Genomic DNA, 19,532 nt, shown 5'->3' with positions numbered 1-19,532 from the left:
ATATGATAAAAATTAAGCAATCTCTGGGAATATTTATCTTGACTACTAAGGAAGCTTCCATAAAAATCATGTCCTAAAAGAAAAGAAAGTCTTCTGTCCTTCAGTTTTTCTTACTGATGAAAATAGTTTTAAAGTCCTAAGAAAGTCCTAGAAAATTGGGTAGGAGGTAAGCAATTAAACATTTTCGGGCTGGAGAGATGACTTAGCGGTTAAGCGCTTGCCTGTGAAGCCTAAGGACCCCAGTTCAAGGCTCGGTTCCCCAGGTCCCACGTTAGCCAGATGCACAAGGGGGCGTATGCGTCTGGAGTTCATTTGCAGTGGCTGGAAGCCCTGGCTCGCCCATTCTCTCTCTCTCCCTCTATCTGTCTTTCTCTCTGTCTGTCACTCTCAAATAAATAAAAAATGAACAAAAAATATTTAAAAAAAAACATTTTGAAGTTAGCTGAGGTACAGGTCTTTCTGTATATTTTTGTGATGTTAAGTGTCAGTGATGCCTAAGGGCAGGTAATGAGTATTGATATATATGTTTCCTTTTAGGACGGCTCTGTTCTGCAAACTGTGGTGATTGGTTCTGGAGCTATTCAGACCACAGTGTGGATTCCAGAAGTTGGGGTAGCTGCTTGCTCAAATAGGTCAAAGGTAATATTGCATTTATTCCAAACCATAGAATATAAGACCATACAGAATTTTAGAAAGTGTAGTTCATTTCAGCAGAGAATAATGTGACTACCTAGTGGTAGGTGGAAAATTCAAACCAGGAGCCTCATGTATCAATTCGTACTCTTTTTCCTACCCAGTGCTTTGATGACAAGTACTTGATTATTGACTGACTTCATTTTTATCAGAAGATACAACATAGATTTTAATTTTTTGCCATGATTTTTGACATAGCACTAAATTATCTCAAAAGTATGTTCTTTGAAAAGTTGAATTATCTCAAAGACATTCAAGTCAACTATGTGAATATGTCTTGGCTTTCAAATTTAATATTCTAGGAAAAATATTAGCAAGCTGTTGCAAAGTAATTCTGTTGTATAATATTATCTCTTAAAGAATTCTTTCTCGGGCTGGGGAAATGGCTTAGCAGTTAAGGCGTTTGTCTGCAAAGCCTAGGGACCCCGGTTCAATTCCCCAAGACCTACGTAAGCCAGATACATGAGGGGGCACATGCATCTGCAGTTCCTTTGCAGCGGCTAGAGGCCCTGGCGTGCCCTTTAACTCTATCTGCCTCTTCCTCTCTCCCTCCCTCCCTCTTTCTTTCTCTCTTTCTCTCTCTCTCTCTCTCAAATAAATAAATAAAATATTTTTTAAAAAAGAATTCTTTCTCATACCCTTAAAGAACAGAGCCAGTATACTGCTCTGGTTTATATTTTACATGGTTAAATAATGTTAAAGTAAGTTTCAAAATCTGTATGAATAGTCCTACTAAAAGTAAAATATAAAAACTACCCAATGCTAGAATTATTTTGTAAAATTGGAACATTATTTTATGTGATACCTTAAGTAGTAGCAGCCCATATGAATAACCATTGAGCACCCTCTAGAGTAGGCCAGTGCTGGCCTTTACAGATGTGTTCCTCAGAAAACAGCTATTGCTAGTATCTGTGGTCATGGCAGACTCAGGAAGTACACTGCATACTTTGTTCTGCAAGTCCTGTGAATTAGTAAATAATTGACATTATTTCGTAAAGAAAATCAGCTAGTCAAGGTAAACCACAGATTTTATGGTTATGTTTTTAGTCATACATTTTTTAAAATATTATTTATTGGAGAAAGAAAGAGGCAGATAGGTAGAGAAAAAGAATGGACACATCAGGGTCTCTAGCCACTGCAAACGAACTCCAGATGCATGCACCACCTTATGTGTTTGGCTTACAAGGGAATTGAACCTGGGCCCTTTGCCTTTGCAGGGAAGCACTTTTAACTGCTAAGCCATCTCTCCAGTCCTAGTCATTCATTTTTACTTAGGCAGAAATTAGGATGGTTTAAAGTTCTATAGACATTTTTTAAAATGCAGTTTTTTGGATGTGAAATGTGTAAAAAGGAAAAGTGTTGATGAAATTACTTGAAATAATTTTTCAGATTGACTTCTCAGATTGACTGGTGTTAGCATGATATTTTATCTTTTATCTATTATTTACCATTGGTATGATTTATTCCCTCCCCCCACCCCAGGATGTTTTGGTTGTAAATTGTACAGCAGAATGGGCTTCTGCCAACCACATTTTAGCAACCTGTAGGACAGCCCTGAAACAACAGGGTGTTCTTGGATTAAACATGGCTCCTTGCATGAGAGCATTTCTGGAGCGGCTACCTGTGATGCTTCAGGAACAGTATGCTTATGAAAAGGTAACTCAGTACACTCTCTTGGATTGCGTGATGCTTTGGAATTTGAATGCAGTTCTGTGTTTATCCCCTTAAGGGCACACAGTTTGAGGAAAATAAGTGCGGCTATCTGGACAGAATTAATTAAGTCAATGGTACTTAAAATAGTTGTTCAGTAATCTTAAATCTATTATTACTTTATTTTTTCCAGAGTAAGGTAAACATACACACCTCACATAGATAGTATTTGCCATTCTTTGTCTGTATTTATTCACTCCAAAACATCTTTAAAAATCTGTGCCTTACTCAGCACTCCAGAGGCATAGTTAGGGGGATTTCTGGGAGTTTGAGGCCAGCCTGGGACTACAGAGTGAGTTCCAGGTCAGCCAGGGTTATAGTGAGCCCCGACCTGGAGGAAAAAAAATATAGCCTTAAGGTATAGTCTTCCATGTTTTGAGCTATGTATCTGTTTATGTGTGGTATTTCATCCTTTGTGGGTGTCATAAAGTATCTTGTCTCCATTTACCAGGTGAAAGTTAAAAATTGTTAAGGCTGAACTGGGTCAGGTCCTCAGAGACTGGAATGAAGAATCCGGGTATCTGGACCTACTGACAAGGCAGCGATCCCTAACCAATGCTCTTCAGTAGTCAGTCTACTGACAAGGCAGCGATCCCTAACCAGTGCTCTTCAGTAGTCAGTCTGCTGCCCCTCACAGAACTCTTTGGGTTTTGTTTTTTCTCTGTGTTTGCCAATCTGCAGTTAAATAATCAGCTACTACCATATCCAGTTAACTATCTAAAGTATTTGTTCACATTTTATTTTCTCAGTATCTCACAGAGTTGATCTATTATCACTGGGAACTGCCATAAAGGGAGGAAGGATTTTTCTTTTGACAGCTACTGCATCTCTTGGTAAAGGTAGAAATGTGAGAGGATGCAGGTCTTTGTAATATAGTTGTTATTTGCCTGCCTTTTTTTTAAAATATTTTTTTGTTCATTTTTTATTTATTTATTTGAGAGCAACAGACATAGAGAGAAAGACAGATGGAGGGAGAGAGAGAGAATGGGCGCGCCAGGGCTTCCAGCCACTGCAAACGAACTCCAGACACGTGCGCCCCCTTGTGCATCTGGCTAACGTGGGACCTGGGGAACCGAGCCTCGAACCGGGGTTCTTAGGCTTCACAGGCAAGCGCTTAACCGCTAAGCCATCTCTCCAGCCCTTGCCTGCCTTTTTAAAAATAGTTTATTTATTATTTATTTGCAAGTAAAGAGAAAGAGAATGAATGTGCTAGGGCATCTTGCCACTTCAAAAAAAACAACAGATGTGTGCACCATCTTATGTGGGTACTGGGAAATCTAACCTGGGCTATTAGGCTTTGCAAGCAAGTGCCTTTAACCACTATGTCATCTCTGCACTCCTGGTTGCCTTTTTAAAAAAATTATGGGGAACTGGTCGTGGTGGCTCATGCCTTTAATCCTAGCACTCAGGAGACAGAGGCAGAAGTAACAGGATCACTGTGAGTTTGAAGCCACCCTGAGACTATTTAGTGAATTCCAGGTCAGCCTGGACTGCAGTGAAGCCCTACCTTGAAAGAAAAAACCAAAAAGATGGGGGGCTGGAGAGATGGCTTAGTGGTTAAAGTGCCTGCCTACAAAGCCAAAGGACCCAGGTTCAATTTCCTAGGACCCATATAAGCCAGATGCACAAAGTGGCACATGTGTCTGGAGTTCATTTGCAGCAGCTGAAGGCCCTGGCATGCTTGTTCTCTCTCTCCCCATCTGCCTCTTCTGCCTCTTTGTTTTTATCTCTCTGAAATAAATAAAATAAAAAGTTTTTTTTTTAATCATGGAAAAATCCTAATGACTATAAAAAATGTAATGTGATATGCTAGATTCAATCCTAGAAAGAAAGGGGATACTAATGGGAAAACCAAATAGAGTTGTGTAGTTTAGTTAATATTGTCCCAGTGTAAGTTTCTTGGTTTGATAAATGTGCTGTGGTTATATAAGATGTTAACATTAGAGAAAATTGAATTAAGAGTGTCTAAGAATTCTCTGTATTATCTTTGTATGTGTATAAATTTAAATTATTTGAAAACAAAAAGCTTAAAGATAGTAAACAAAGCCTGGTATGGTGGTGCTTGCCTTTAATTTGCCACTTAGGAGGCTGAGGTAAGAGGATTGCTATGAATTTGAGGCCAGCCTGAGACTACATAGTGAATTCTAGGTCAGCCTGGGCTAGGGCTGGGGCAAGGTCAAGACCCTACCTCGGTGGGGGAGGGGTAAACAAAAATTATGACTGTAGTCTTTCAGAACATAGTAAATTAATACAGAACATTTGACACTGGCTCTTCAACATGATACCCTTGCTTTTTCTCTTAGCCTCATGTGGTTTGTGGAGACCAGCTTGTTCACAGCCCATACATGCAATGTCTGGCTTCCCTTGCTGTGGGACTTCATCTGGATCAGCTCTTGTGTAGCCCTCCAGTGCCACCACACCACCAGAACTGCCTCCCTGACCCTGCATCCTGGAATCCAAATGAGTGGGCCTGGCTTGAATGTTTCTCAACCACCATTAAGGCTGCTGAAGCCCTGACCAATGGAGCACAGTTTCCCGAGTCTTTCACTGTTCCAGATCTAGAGCCTGTTCCAGAGGATGAACTAGTGTTCCTAATGGTAAATACAATATGAGCTGCTGTTATTTGCAGCTAAGATTGGATTGTAGGTGTTTGGCATGCTGCACACCCTGAATAAGTTTCTGCTAGCTTCAGTGGCTAGCAGTGTGCTCTTAAGATAACTGAAAATATCTTTCTTTCAGATAGTTACTTCCCACTTTTTTTTCATTTTTATTTTATTTTATTTTTATTTTTGAAAGAGGGGGCAGAGAGAGAGAATGGGTACACTAGGACCTTCAGTCTGCTGCAAATGAACTCCAGACATGTGCGTCCCCTTGTGCACATGTGTGACATTGTGTGCTTGTGTCACTGTGTGTTTGGCTACATGGGACATGGAGATTGGAACATGAGTTCTTAGGCTTCACAGGCAAGTGCTTTAACCACTAGGCAATCTCAGCCTAACTTCCCATCTTGATAATAGAGTTCTTATAAACATGCTGGCTCCCAGTAAGACTCTCAATAATATGGTCTTATATTATTCCTCATCTTTTTTCTTCTTAGCTCATAGGTACTTGTAAAGTGCCTTATTTGTAAATAGTTTTAGCAGTTTCTCATGGTCAACTTGTGAGATTTTTGCCACATACAGATTTTAGTTTACTTTGCACTTTAGTCATTCCTTTAATCAGTATCAAGTGAGAATGTAGAAATCATTCAGTTTGTCATTACGTTTCGATTGTATCAGAAAGTGTCTAGCTGTAGAAGTTGTGAAGGTAAAATTCCAGTGTAGGTAATAGAAGCCAGCACCTGTTCTGCAGTCAAATGCTCTAACCTGAGCTATACCCCCAAATCAGCACCTGTTCTATCAAACCTGGACATAGACACTTAAATACAGTATTAAACAGACAACTGTGAATTGAAAAAAATTACAGAAATACAGAATTTTTAGGTCTGGGGATGTACCTCAGTTAGTAAAATGCCTGCATAGCATGCATGAGGCCCTGGGTTTTTTCCCAAGCCTGCATAAACTGGTACAGAACACACCTGTAATCTCATCACTGGGAAGTGGAAGCAGAAGTATTGGAAGTTCAAGGCCATACTTCGCTACATGGCAGGTTTGAGACCAGCCTGGGCTACCTGACACCCTGTCTCAAATAAACCAACATCTATCCTCTTGAGCCCATTTGGCTCACATTAGTCATGTATATGATGAAACTGAAGTCCCAAACAATAAAGAGACCTACCGCAACAGGGAGCTCATGGGAGCACCTATAAGTGCTCAGTAAACATACATGGTTAGCTTTGAATCACTCTTGGCTATAGTGATAGTGAAAGGGATTATAATGAAGGTCAGTATTAACAATGCATCAACACAAGTTTGAAACTGGTTTTGCAGAGTATATATCAGTTATCTTCTCATTGCTGGGACAAAATACCTGATCAAAATCAGCTTCAGGGAGAAAGCGTTCATTTCCGCTTACAGTTCTCCATGGCAGCAGGAGCTTGAGGCATCTGGTCCCATTCACACAGCAGTGAGTTCCGGTGCTCAGCCAACTCTCTCCTTTTTAAGATAGTCCAGGGAAGCAGTTCATGAAGTGGTGCTACCTACAGTTAAGGCGGGTCTTCTCACCTCCATGGATGTAATCAAGATAAGCCCTTAAAGGCATTCCCAGAGGCTAACTTACTGTAGATCATCTAGAATAGGTGCTGTCAAGTTGACAGTCAGTATCAACCATCAACAAGATATGGTGACATATGCCTGTAGGACTCAGAAGGATGAAGCAGGAGAATTTCTTCAATCCAGGAGTTTGAGGCCCGCCATCCTTGACAACATAGTGAGACCGTATCTTAAAATAAGAAAAACTAAAGAAGATTTTTTTATGTCATAATGTTACCATGCTCTTTGGAAAAGAGACTTTTTACTAGTCAAGGACACTAGGCAGCATGGTCCTGATGTGTACCCTGTCTTACAGGATAATAGCAAGTGGATCAATGGCATGGATGAACAGATTATGTCTTGGGCAACTTCTAGACCTGAGGTCAGTAAAAATGGAGATAACTGGATGATGGTTCTCAGCCAGTCTTTTGATTCTAAATGCACATGTTTTTGTGTCCTTGTGTTTCCCATAAAGTCTGGAATACACACTTGTATCTAATACATTCTTATTTGAGCAAATAGATGAATCTAACTTTCAGGTGATTGTGGTTTTTCTAGGACTGGCACCTGGGAGGTAAATGTGATGTGTACCTGTGGGGTGCTGGCAGGCATGGACAGCTGGCAGAAGCTGGAAGAAATGTAATGGTACCAGCTGCAGCTCCTTCATTCTCACAGGCCCAACAGGTAACTAACAGAGTGAACATTGGAGAAGATAAATGGATGCTTAACAATTCCAGTTCCTTTGCAGCCAGCCACTTGTGGGATAATGCTTGTCCATCTCAGTCTCTTGTGAAGAATCATTAAAGAAAGTCATGAAGCCCAGTCTCCAAAGGCACGCTCACTAAAGTCTTAGACTTACAACATTCATTCATAAGTTTCTGAATCTTCTTTTTTCCAAGTGTAGTGAACTCACGTGGTGTAGTGGACATAGTGTATATTGATAGAGGTTTAGACACTTCTAACTAGTGATTATCTTTGTGGGACATAACCTTCTTAATATCTTTAGCCAGATCTCACTGATAACCACTCTTTTCATGTAATAATCATGGTATTGGGGCTGGGAAGATGGCTAAATGATGAATGGTACTTGCTTACCAAGCCTGCCAGTCCGGGTTCAATTTCCAAGCCTCCCACTTAAGCCAGGTACAAAAGTGGCGCAAGTGTCTGGCATTTGTTTGTAGCAGCAGGAGGTCCTGGAGCCCAAATGCACCCATGCACACACATGCACACATGGTTCTATAGTTCCAAATCACTCCTAAGGCCATTCCTTCCCCTTTTGTTCTTTTCTAGCCAAGCTATGCAAGAGTACTCTGTTCTTCCATGTCTACGCCCCTCCAGTTTCTGCCTCTCTCTACTCCAGTCTTAAATGTTTGCCTCTCATATTTTCCTCTCTCTCCTTTTATCCATTTTATTGTTACTGTTTTAACTCTGCTCAGTTGACTGGAGTCCTATAGTTCTAAATGGCCTTAGTCTTATGGGCTTCATATGTACTTTGGCTAAGCTAGGAGTACAACAGTTGTCCAGGGTCACAGTAAAATCATAGTTAAATCAATTTTTCTCCTTTATTTAAAAGACAAAAGAACTGGTAGTAGTATCTTTGTCATACATGGAGTCAACTCGAATGTTTGCATGTTAGAGCTAAGTAAGAAAAGGTAATATTTTAATTATGTGTTTTTATACTAGGTCATATGTGGTCAAAATTGCACCTTTGTCATCCAAGCCAATGGCACCGTGTTGGCTTGTGGGGAAGGAAGTTATGGCAGATTAGGGCAAGGAAATTCAGATGACCTTCATGTGCTCACTGTTATTTCAGCCTTACAAGGTAAAATTGTCCTTAATTTTAAAATGGTTGGATACTGTGACCTAACTGTAGGAATGCAAGCTTATGCTGGAGAGTTTCACAGACTTTTCTCAGATGAAAATATGGTGGTTAAGTTCTTATTTAGGTGCGTGCACAGATTTAATTCACCTTTTAACCTATAGCAGTGCTAGAATTCAATGACATGTAAATGTTTCTGGAGACCCATTGAAGATTATAAACATTTTTAAAAATAGTAAACAAATTCTTTAAAATGAGAAAGTATGATTAGTCAACCATTAATCGCAGTAGCAATTGTGCATGTTTTATGAGGAGATACGCAAATGTGCTAATGATGGGACTCTGGAAGTTGCATATGAGTGAGAAAGTGTACTAGAACAATCTCTACAGAGCCCTGGCTTGCTCCTAAGTGAACTTGCACTGATTCAAGGCATACATGGAGAGCACATACAGGTTTTAAGTAAACACTTTTACTTCAGACTTTACCAATGTCACTGAGTTCACAGCAGATTCCTGAGACACTTTAGGGTATCCCCCCCCCCCTTGGAGATCTGGGTGGGAAGAGTATAGCAGTGGGATGGTTAACGTGGACTTGGTTCCTATCCATTTTTTTCTGGTTCCTGTCCCTGGGACCGTGCTCAAACTACTACACTTCTTTGTGACTCAGTTTCTGCAATTATAAAATGGGGAGTGGTACTATCTGTCTCCTAGGTTGTGTGTAAACAGGGAATGAGGCCATGTGTAAATTTGTAAAGCACTTAAAGGAGTGGCTTAGTCCTTAGTGACTCTTAATTGTCATCCTTTTCCTCTTCATCATTTTATGTTACTGTGCCCAGATTTGTCAGATTATTTCTACAAATTTGATTTAAAATTGAAAAGGCCATTTTATCTACACAAAACCATGTTGGTGCTTTTCAATTCTGAGAGTGCTCTGTAACAGCACCAAGAGACAAGTTTTAATACCCAGTTGGACACCTGTTGTGTTTTTTTGCTCTCTTCTAGGCTTTGTGGTGACCCAGCTGGTGACTTCTTGTGGTTCTGATGGGCATTCAATGGCCCTCACAGAAAGTGGTGAAGTCTTTAGCTGGGGAGATGGTGACTATGGAAAACTTGGGCACGGGAACAGCGACAGGCAGCGGCGGCCTAGGCAGATCGAGGCCTTGCAAGGAGAAGAAGTGGTGCAGGTCAGGCAGGACATGGATAAGTTTGCCTTTGAATGTAAATATACTAGCTATTGAATAGCATTCTTAAATTTAGGTAACAGGAAATATACAAATAGATTCTATGACCATTTAGTATAAGAGATACACTGCTTTACTTGTGTAAACTCATTTTTGAGCTTAACAAAAGTTTGTGTAGTCTTAGGAGTTTTAATGTTATAATTAATTCATTTTCTTGATTGGTTGGTTCAGGTCAAGGAGTTAGACTCTTAGGAGAAACATCAGAAAGTCAGGCCTGCCACATGGTTCTTGATACACAGATACACAGACAGGGAAGTTTTGGTTTTAACCTCTCTCTTTTTTTTTTTTTTTTTTTTGCAGTGGCAGAGTCCATATGCATTTTCTACAAAATCAGCTAGTGACCTAAAATAATATTGGAAAATGGCATAGCACTCTAGAGTTGACTACAAATTTTCCTACACATTGTCTTCTTTAGTTTAGGTCTACTGTACAGCTAAAGAGCACCAACAGTTCTTCAGTTCTATGTAGTTTCCTTGAACCTGGTAAGGTAGGTCAGGCCTCACAGAGCTAGACGGGCAGATGCTGCTTTTTATTTGTCAGTGAAGTTTAGTGCTTCCTTCATAGCCAGAAATAGCTGACTTCTTTCTTATTATCCCCGCTTCTTATAAACTTTTTTTTCTCCTTGGTTCTGCCCTAGATGTCTTGTGGCTTCAAGCACTCAGCAGTGGTAACATCAGATGGCAAACTGTTTACCTTTGGGAATGGTGATTATGGTCGCTTGGGTCTTGGAAACACCTCTAACAAAAAACTTCCAGAGAGAGTGACAGCACTGGAGGGATATCAGATTGGACAGGCATGGCATACCTTAATACAGTGTCTAGCTGATAGTAATTTCCTATCTCTTCTGTGTGGACTTGGGACATTTCGCCTTGCAAAGAAGACATGATCACTGGTTGTACTTAAACTCTGTATTTTCACTGACCCATTTTAATTTTACATTTTAGTTCCCTCATTTTAGATTATGACTTTTCTTTTTTTCTTTTAGACAGGGTCTCACTCTAGCCCAGGCTGACCTGGAACTCTTAACAATCCCCCTGAGTACTGAGATTAAAGGCGTGCGGCACCATGCCTGGCTAGGATGTGATGTTTTCAAACACCCTCCATAAAGTACTAATACAACTTAGTATAAAACCTTTAAACAACTACGTAATTACATAATGCATGCCCGTAATCCAAGCACTTGAGAATTTGAAGCAAGAGAATCAAGAGTTCAAAGACAGGGCTGGAGATATGGTTTAGAAGTTAAGTACCTTCCCTGGGAAGCCTAAGGACCCAGGTTTGATTCCTCAGTACTCATATATAAGCCAGATGCACAAGGTGGTGCATGTGTCTGGAGTTTGTTGAAGTGGCTGGTGGTCCTGGTGCACCCATTTGCTCTATCCATCTGCCTCTTTTTCTCTCTCTCTAATAAGTAAAATGTTTCTTTTTAAAAAAAAAAAAAAGTTCAAAGACAGCTTGGACTACATAATGGGACCCTATCTCAAAGGGGGGGAAAAAAGTCCTTTAAACAGTATAATTTTTGTGGCACCTATATGGCAGCCTTGAGTTGGGTGGCTGAATTGCAGTATCACAGGCAGTCATTGTCCCTGCTGTGCACACTCAGAGTGTCTCGCACAATGGATCATTGCTCGGCCTCCTGTGAATGGGCATTGTTTCCTATCTTATGAACTCTTGGATTCCTAGCTAACTACAGGTATTTAAAGGGTTTTGGTTTGAAGAATAAGTTACTTGTGATAATAGCAATTCTTTCTATTTGATCCCTTTTTGCTAACTTTTGTTGTAGGTGCTAAAACCAATAAAAGTTTTAGGAAACAGCAAAATGTTTCAGTTAAGTGAAGAAAAAGGGCCTAGAAACAGGGCTTTGTGTTGAGCTCTTATGGTTTGCCTTCCTGATTACTCTGTGGTTTCTCCAGGTGGCCTGTGGGTTAAACCACACTTTGGCAGTATCAGCAGATGGCTCCGTGGTATGGGCTTTTGGAGATGGAGACTATGGAAAACTAGGTTTAGGAAATTCTACTGCAAAATCTTCACCTCAGGTTGGTTATTGCCTTTAGTCTTGGTTTTTAGAAAACATAAAATAGCTTTCATTTGTATAAGTACTTCTTTTCAGTTATAAATAAATAAATTACCTTGAACATTTTTGGTAATATACAATGAAGTTTAGAAGCTTGTGTTTGCATGTGCCTGAATGTCCAGTAGCCTGGATCTAGATTTGAAGCAACCACTAATAACTAAACCAGATTTTTAAATTCTGCAAGGGGGCTGGAGGGATGGCTCAGCGGTTAATGCATTTGCCTGCAAAGCCAAAGGACCCAGGTTTGATTCCCCAGGACCCACATTAGCCAGATGCACAAGGGGGCGCACACGTCTGGAGTTCATTTGCAGTGGCTGGAGGCCTTGGCGTGCCTGTTCTCTCCTTCTTTCCTCCTTCTCTGTCAAATAAATAATAATTTTTTTAAAAAAAATATTCTGCAAGGATAAGCTTATGTCTCCATTAAGGGTAAATGCCATATGACTATGTCCCATTTAGAGAAGAAATAGGAATGTATTTCTAGGGTGTTCTATGGAGGGAATCAAGGATAATTTTTATAACCCTTTCATTGCTGCTGTAGCCTATTACCACTGAACTATGAATCAGTCAGTCTGTATGTATGTCTATGAAATGAGTACATGTGAATAAATAAAGTAGAAGCTGTTATTCATGTTTTATATTTCTTACTTCTACAGACATCCTGTACATTTCTTCTATGTGGGTTTTCCTGACATACTTAATAAGTAGCAGGATTAGACATATTCAATTTGGGGCCGGGTGTGGTGGCGCACGCCTTTAACTCTGGCACTGGGGAGGCAGAGATAAGAGGATGGCTATGAGTTCAAGGCAGAGGTAGGAGGATCACCTTGAGTTCAAGGCCACCCTGAGACTACATAGTGAATTCCAGGTCAGCCTGGGAGAGAGTGAGACCCTACCTCGGAAAACCAAAATAAATAAATAAAAGGTCATTCTTCTGGAGCTCAGAAGAATGTTTCTGCTTAGGAGGTCCTGAGATTGCTGTCACCCTTGAACACCACCTCCCGACATTCATTCACTTCCAGAGCAGTAAGCTAAAAGACTCATTAGGAATTTGATTTGAGTGGAATGGGTAGATAACAATTAGCATTTTTATGAGGGATAATACTTGTGATTGTACATACCAGTAGACAAATTCAAGAGTTTTTTTTTTTTTCTTCTTAAAGTATTGTCTTACGCTTTTATTTCACAGAAAGTTGATGTTCTTTGTGGAATTGGAATAAAAAAAGTTGCTTGTGGAACTCAGTTTTCTGTTGCTTTGACCAAGGATGGTCATGTGTATACCTTTGGTCAAGGTAAGAGGTTTTCAGGCCTATTTTGTTTGTTTTGTGTACACGTTACATATGCCACTTGGGTGTATAGAAGGTGCTCTGAATTAAGTGATTTTTTTTCGCTGGGTGGTAAGCAGTGATATGACCCTAATGAACTTTGTTTCAAGGGCAAATTCCCCTTCCACTAAAGTTTCCCATGTCAGAGCTTTTCTCCTGCTAGAATCATTTCTGCCGAGATCTCTTCTCCTTTCTGCTGCCTGGCCAGTTGTAGTACCAAAGAGGTGTGAGGCAGCTGTGTGAAAGAAAAAGAAGTAAACGTGACTGAGATCTGGTCTGGGGAGAGCACTGGCTCCATTGATTGAAGAATGAGCAGGTTTATGGGAGAGGGGTTAAAGAGCATAGTTAATGTGCTACTTTTCTTTTTTGTTGCTATGGCAAAATACCCAATATAGGGCTGGAGAGATGGCTTAGCAGTTAAGGCACTTGCCTGCAAAGCCAGAGGACCCAGGTTCAGTTCTCCAGGACCCATGTAAGCCAGATGCACAAGGTCATGCATGCATCTGGAGTTGGTTTGCAGCACATGAAGGCCCTGGTGTGCCCATTTTCTCCTTGCTCTCTGCCTCCCTCCCTTTCTCTCTCTCTCTAATAAATAAATAAATAGATAAATAAATAAAATAAAACACTTAAGATAAATAAATACCCAACATGAAGAAATATTTATTTTGGTTCATGATTTTAGAAGTTTCCATCTGTTGTTAATGTAGTTTCATTGCTTCTGGATCCATAATGAAACAGAACATCATGTGAAATGGGCAGTGATGCAGCGCTGCTCGTGTCATGGTATACAGGAGGAGGAAAGAAACAGACAGAGATAGGAAGGGGCCAAGGACAAGATATACCCTTCAGTAGCTTCCGTCCTGGGATTTGCTGCTCCTTGATGGCAGGAGAGCTGTCTGTGGGCAGAAATGGAGGGGAGGGAGCTATCCCCAACTGCAAGCCAAGTTCTCATGATGTAATTAGAAACTTCTGGAAGTACAGTGTTTATGGGAAGATACATGCTGTTGAGAAAAGGAAACAGTCAATTAATTGGGAAAATGGGTGATTGGCAAAGATCATTTTCATAACACTATCATGTATGTGCTCGCACTATAACTTCTTTAAAAAATTATCTCTACACTTGTAATGGCACATGTGTGTTTATTCTTAATTCATAACGTTCAGTACATGAGAAAATATGCAGCCAAATCTGCCCAATCAAACCCTTTTCTCTGGAGTTTGGTACACATTTTGACTTCTCTCATTCTGTATAAGAAGAATAAATGCAATTGAATTCCCCCTTGGGCGGGGGGGGGGGGGAAGATATACCCTTCAGAGACATGCCTCTAGGGACCATTTCCTCCAGCCAGCCCCACTTCCTAATAACAGCTCAGCAGTGGATGAATCCATGGATGAGGTGAGCATCCTCAAGATCCAGTCACCTCTGTATAGTATCACCAGGTGGGACCTAATCTTAACACATGAAACTTTGGGACCATTTTATATCCAAACCATAATAGCTATGTTAAGTGGAGCTATCTGCTCCAGATATGTGCATAGAAATGTCTAGCAAACCATTAGGAATTTAGATCTAAATCTCCAGATAGATTGTTTATAGAGATGTAGATTTATAACATTGTTACATAATGGTTATGGAGCTTTATTCATAGGATCTAAGAAGCCTAGAGAAGGGAGTGTGGAACGGGAAGAGTAGGGTTCTACAGGACTGTAAGGGTAGGTGAGAATAGGATGAGGACTTGAGAAAACATTGAAAGGAATGTTGAAGAGAGGTAGTTAACTGATGATCCAAAGAGGGGGAGTCTCTGAGGGGCAGGGGAGCTCACAATAGCCGATGGTTCCCGTGGTCTGGACTCTGTTAAGTGGCCACTGCAACAGGCATCTTGGGGCTTTCAGAGTGAAGTTGTAGTGCAGTCGTGAGTAGAAGCTGGTGGAGGCAGCCATGCCAGATAGACCTAGGGAATGTGGAGCAGTAAGGTCTGGCCACCTCCTAGAAGTTTGGCAAGGTAGAGAGAGGTTGAGTGTAAATTTGAGAATAAGATATTAAATGACATCTTTTCTAAGAATGCAAGAAACTTGAAGGCCATTTTTGAGCTGTAGTAGGTATGAAGAGATCAAGGAGCCTCTGGGTTTGAAATAAATTACTAATTTTAGTTTTAATTTTCTTTACAAATAGGAGACTGACATTCTATTAAAAAAAAAAAAAAAAAAAACACTTCTGCTGGGCGTGGTGGCACACGCCTTTAATCCCAGCACTCGGGAGACAGAGGTAGGAGGATCACCATGAGTTTGAGGCCACTCTGAGACTTTCATAGTGGATTCCAGGTCAGCCTGAGCTAGAACGAGACCCTACCTTGGCAAACCAAAAAAAATAAATAAATAAAAATACTTCGGACTTAAAATCTAATGTGCTTTGCTAGAAGAGCAGCTTTTGCCCTGATGATTTACATGTGCCATTGTCATTCTGGCAAAAATGTTAAATGAGGGCTGGGGAGATGGCTCAGCAGTTGAAGGCACTTACTTGCAAAGCCAGCTGGTCCAGGTTTAATTCCCCAGCACTCACAGAAAGCAGGATGCAGAGTGGTACAAGTGTCTGCTATCTCACATTGCATATAAGAATGGGAGGTGTGGGGCGTGGTGGCACACACCTTTAATCCCAGCACTCGGGAGGCAGAGGTAGGATTGTTGTGAGTTTGAGGCTACCCTGAGACTCCATAGTGAATTCCAGATCAGCCTGGGCTAGAGTGAGACCCTACCTGGAAAAATCAAAAAACCAAAAAAAAAAAAGAATGGGAGGTGGAGCCAGGAAAATCTGAAGCTAGCAAGCTAGCTAGTCTGACCCTTTGCAGTGGCAAGAGACCTTGTCTCAAAAGATGGAGTGCAGACACCTTGAAGTTGCCCTCTGACCTCCACATGTATGCTGTGGCACTCATGCCCATATACCCACACACATACACATAGATGATTGATTGATTGATAGATAGATAGATAGATAGATAGATAGATAGATAGATAGATAGATAGACAGGCAGACAGATAGATAGATAGATAGAGGTGCTTGTTCACAAAACCTGTTGGTTCAGGCTCAATTCCCCAGTACCCACATAAAACCAGATGTAGGGGCTGGAGAGATTGATTGCTCAGTGGTTAAAGGCACTTTCTTGCAAATCCTGATGGCCTGGGTTCAATTCTCCACATAAAACCAGATGCACAAAGTGGTATATGTGTCTGGAGTTAATTTGCCATGTCAGGGGCCCTGGTGTGCCCATACTCTCTGACTCTTTGTCTCTCTCCATCTCTGTCTCTGTCTCCCTCTCTTTGTCAAATAAAATTCTTGTGGAGTATACCCCCAAATACTAAAAGTAGCTTTGGAATAAAAATAAAGTCAGATGTAGAAAATGGTGCATGCGTCTGGAGTTCATTTGCAGTGGCAAGCGGCCGTATTCTCTCTCTGTCTCTCTTAAATATATATTTTAAAAGTAAAGTTAAATGACTAATTACAAAACAAATAGATTATAGTGTGCCTTCTTTAACAGTTCCCCTTGGTATTTTTCTTTTCAGACCGCTTGATTGGTTTACCTGAGGGGCGTGCCCGTAATCACAACCGACCACAGCAAATCCCTGTCCTGGCTGGAGTGGTTATTGAAGATGTGGCTGTTGGGGCTGAGCACACACTTGCTTTGGCGTCCACTGGAGACGTATATGCCTGGGGGAGCAATTCAGAAGGGCAGGTAAATACCTTGATTGCCGCTCTTTCAGTTTGCAGAAATTTGGTAGTGTTGCTCACTTGGGAGAGGAATAAAGCCAGGAACTTCATAATATCCACTGTCATGCTCCAGGTACATTGCTTTCACACAGTGCCAATTACTGTCCAGTTTTTGTGTCTCTGTCTTGAGCATGGCCAGGGAAGTGTACTATGGTCTGAAAGAACTCTGACAGTATAACAGAGTAATTAAGGGGATTAACTCAGTGTACATGTAGTGGCTATGTGTCTGTCTGTCTATACATACTGACAAGTGCTTGGCACATAGCTTTTTTAAAAGTACTATTTAAGTGTTTGCTACTGTCACCATCCTGGCTACTATAATATGATGTAAGATAGAAACCTGGGAATGTCAGTGGGTGTGCAAAAATGGAAGAATGAAACAATGTTTCTATATCTTACTGGAATGTGCGAAGTATCCTTGGCTTGTGCAGGAAGTCTTGTCAACCCCTCATTCACAGGAGTGAGTGAACGAGTGGAAAGAAGAGCATGTAAAGAGTGGGGGGGGGGAGACTTCAGCAATGGACCCGAGAGGGCTGCTCCAGCAGTGGTTCCAGCCCCGTGTGCCAAGCCACCTTCAGCCCCACCTGTTTCCTTGGATCTGGTTGCTATAGGAACCAGAGACTCTGATAGTCAAAGTTTTGTATTCACAGTAGACTCAGTTTGGCTCTGTGGTCTCCACATAGCCACCACTGCGTTAGCAGATGAGGAGGATGCTCGCTGTGGTGGCAGGTGGCCTTCACTAGAGGACAACCACTGGTGAGACGCCTTTGGGAATTCCCTGGTCAGGTTCTGAGAGGATCTTCCGTACTGCTGTTGAGTTGCTTAGCTAATAAAATACTTGTGTCCTAGTTAGACACTAAGAACAGAGATATGGAGAGCCATTTATATTTTAATATTTGTTTGTTGTTAGGCAGACACCAGCATGTTTTAAGTAAAAGCTCTGCAGTTTATTTTGTTTTAACTTTTCAAGAACTTGTTCTCTTTCTGGAATAATCCAACAATGTGTTAGGGCTAATCTGCAAGGCTTAAAGTGAATGGCCTTTGTTACATCTTAAGTTTTAGAAGATAAACTAAGGTCTGAGGATTGTTACGGCAGCAAAAGATAAGAATTTGTTTCATTCTTGAAGCTGGAGCTTGGTACAGAGATTGACAGATTTTATCATCTTGACTTCTCTTTCTCTGTCCAATTAAATCTCCATAAACTTGTCATTTATTTTTAGCTTGGCCTAGGGCATACCAACCACGTTCGAGAACCAACCCTGGTAACAGTTCTACAAGGGAAAAATATCCGTCAGATTTCAGCTGGCCGTTGTCACAGTGCTGCATGGACAGCTCCACCTGTCCCACCAAGAGCACCAGGTGAGGGCCAGGCTGCCTGTGCGCAGCTGCCCCGGCAGCAGTGCCCTCCCTGCCGCACTGCTGCTTACCCGCTCTCACCACAGCCAGCGTCTGTCGGAAGCCATCCCGCCTCCCACGCACATCCAGAGGCTTGCCTTTGCTCCCAGCACTGCCAATACTTCACAGCAGGCATTTCTCCTATTGACTTAAGTATTCAGCAGTCTCACTCTGCAGCCTTAATGCCTTAATAGTCAACACATTGCTTTGGCAAGAGCTACTATTTTTATATAGACAAAAAGGTCGAAAGTAGCTAAGTGTCTTTATAAATAAAGATGAAAATCTCTGAGATCATTTATCAAATTCCTCACCTCAGTTAACAATTTGAAACATGGTGTCTGTTCCTTGACTCAGCAAATCCAATTGCTGTCATTTTATTCCAGTGGATAGACTAGTAGTGGTTGTTTCTAGCTATTTGCTTATGAGGAAATCCTTGTAGATCTAGAACATTGTCTGAAAAATGTGATGCAAACTTGTATACTTAACAAGTTCCTGTTAAACCTCTCCGATCCGATACCTATTTTATTTCTCCCAAGTGTAGCTATGAATTATAGCATGTAACACTATGAATTATAGCATGTAACACCTAAACACCTGGGGTGTTTCTTTTTGCTTAATTGTTTTTGGTTTTTGGGGTAGGGTCTGGCTCTAGCCCAGGCTGACCTGAAATTCACTAGGTAGTCTCAAGGTGGCCTTGAACTCATGGCAATCCTACCTTTGTCTCCCAAATGCTGGGATTAATAGCCTGTACTCAGCTTGGGATGTTTCTTGTCCAGGCCCAAGAACCATTTCTCTCTAACATCCTCTGGGGTGTAGGACACTAGAATTTCTGAAGTAGCATAGCATCTGAGAGCTCAGTAGTCTCTTCCCATTGTGTTCGCCTCCCTACTCCACAGCTGCAGGTCCTTGGGAAAGATTCCCTGTAGAAAAGATTTTCCTTAAGTACCATAACAGACAAGGTGCCAAGCAAACAGGAAATGGAATTAGTTAACAGATGGCTTTGGTGCTTAATGGCCCGCAGCTTCCAGAGGATTAATTTCCCTGCCGGTGTAGAACAGAAGCTTTGACACAGTATGGCAATAAAAGCTTAGAGTTGAGCATCAGGTTTCTGGGACTCAATACTGGCTGCTCCACATGATCTGAGTGACCTCAGTATTGTTTTCTTATGTGTAAGAGAGTAAAATAGCTCTGTACAGGGGCATGGAGGGATGGCTTAGTGGTGAAGGTGCTTGCGTGCAAAGCTCTGGAGTGTTTGGGAGCCAGAAATCCCCTCCCCTCCTCCTCCCTGCAAGCTCCTGTCTGCAGCAGTGTCTGGGGACATTGTG

At 41.3% G+C, this 19,532-nt stretch overlaps 1 protein-coding gene across 7 annotated transcripts in view; it reads left to right on the top strand.

Moving 5' to 3' along the window:
• The window catches only part of Herc1 (HECT and RLD domain containing E3 ubiquitin protein ligase family member 1), a 200,464-nt gene that overhangs the window by 169,071 nt on the left and 11,861 nt on the right, over positions 1-19,532 (top strand). For all 7 annotated transcript variants that reach the window (XM_045160355.1, XM_045160353.1, XM_045160356.1 and 4 more), the window contains exons 59-70: positions 538-639; positions 2,176-2,349; positions 4,707-5,000; positions 6,910-6,975; positions 7,152-7,277; positions 8,277-8,415; positions 9,415-9,596; positions 10,291-10,446; positions 11,567-11,689; positions 12,914-13,016; positions 16,608-16,777; positions 18,033-18,171. In XM_045160355.1, coding sequence (XP_045016290.1) covers positions 538-639; positions 2,176-2,349; positions 4,707-5,000; positions 6,910-6,975; positions 7,152-7,277; positions 8,277-8,415; positions 9,415-9,596; positions 10,291-10,446; positions 11,567-11,689; positions 12,914-13,016; positions 16,608-16,777; positions 18,033-18,171 — 1,774 coding nt within the window. The remainder of the gene's footprint in view (positions 1-537; positions 640-2,175; positions 2,350-4,706; positions 5,001-6,909; positions 6,976-7,151; positions 7,278-8,276; positions 8,416-9,414; positions 9,597-10,290; positions 10,447-11,566; positions 11,690-12,913; positions 13,017-16,607; positions 16,778-18,032; positions 18,172-19,532) is intronic.

This window comes from Jaculus jaculus, chromosome 10, assembly GCF_020740685.1.
Source record: "Jaculus jaculus isolate mJacJac1 chromosome 10, mJacJac1.mat.Y.cur, whole genome shotgun sequence".
Lineage (NCBI taxonomy): Eukaryota > Metazoa > Chordata > Mammalia > Rodentia > Dipodidae > Jaculus > Jaculus jaculus.
The sequence above is the reverse complement of the archived record's forward strand: the minus strand, read 5'-3'. Positions and strand labels throughout refer to the sequence as shown.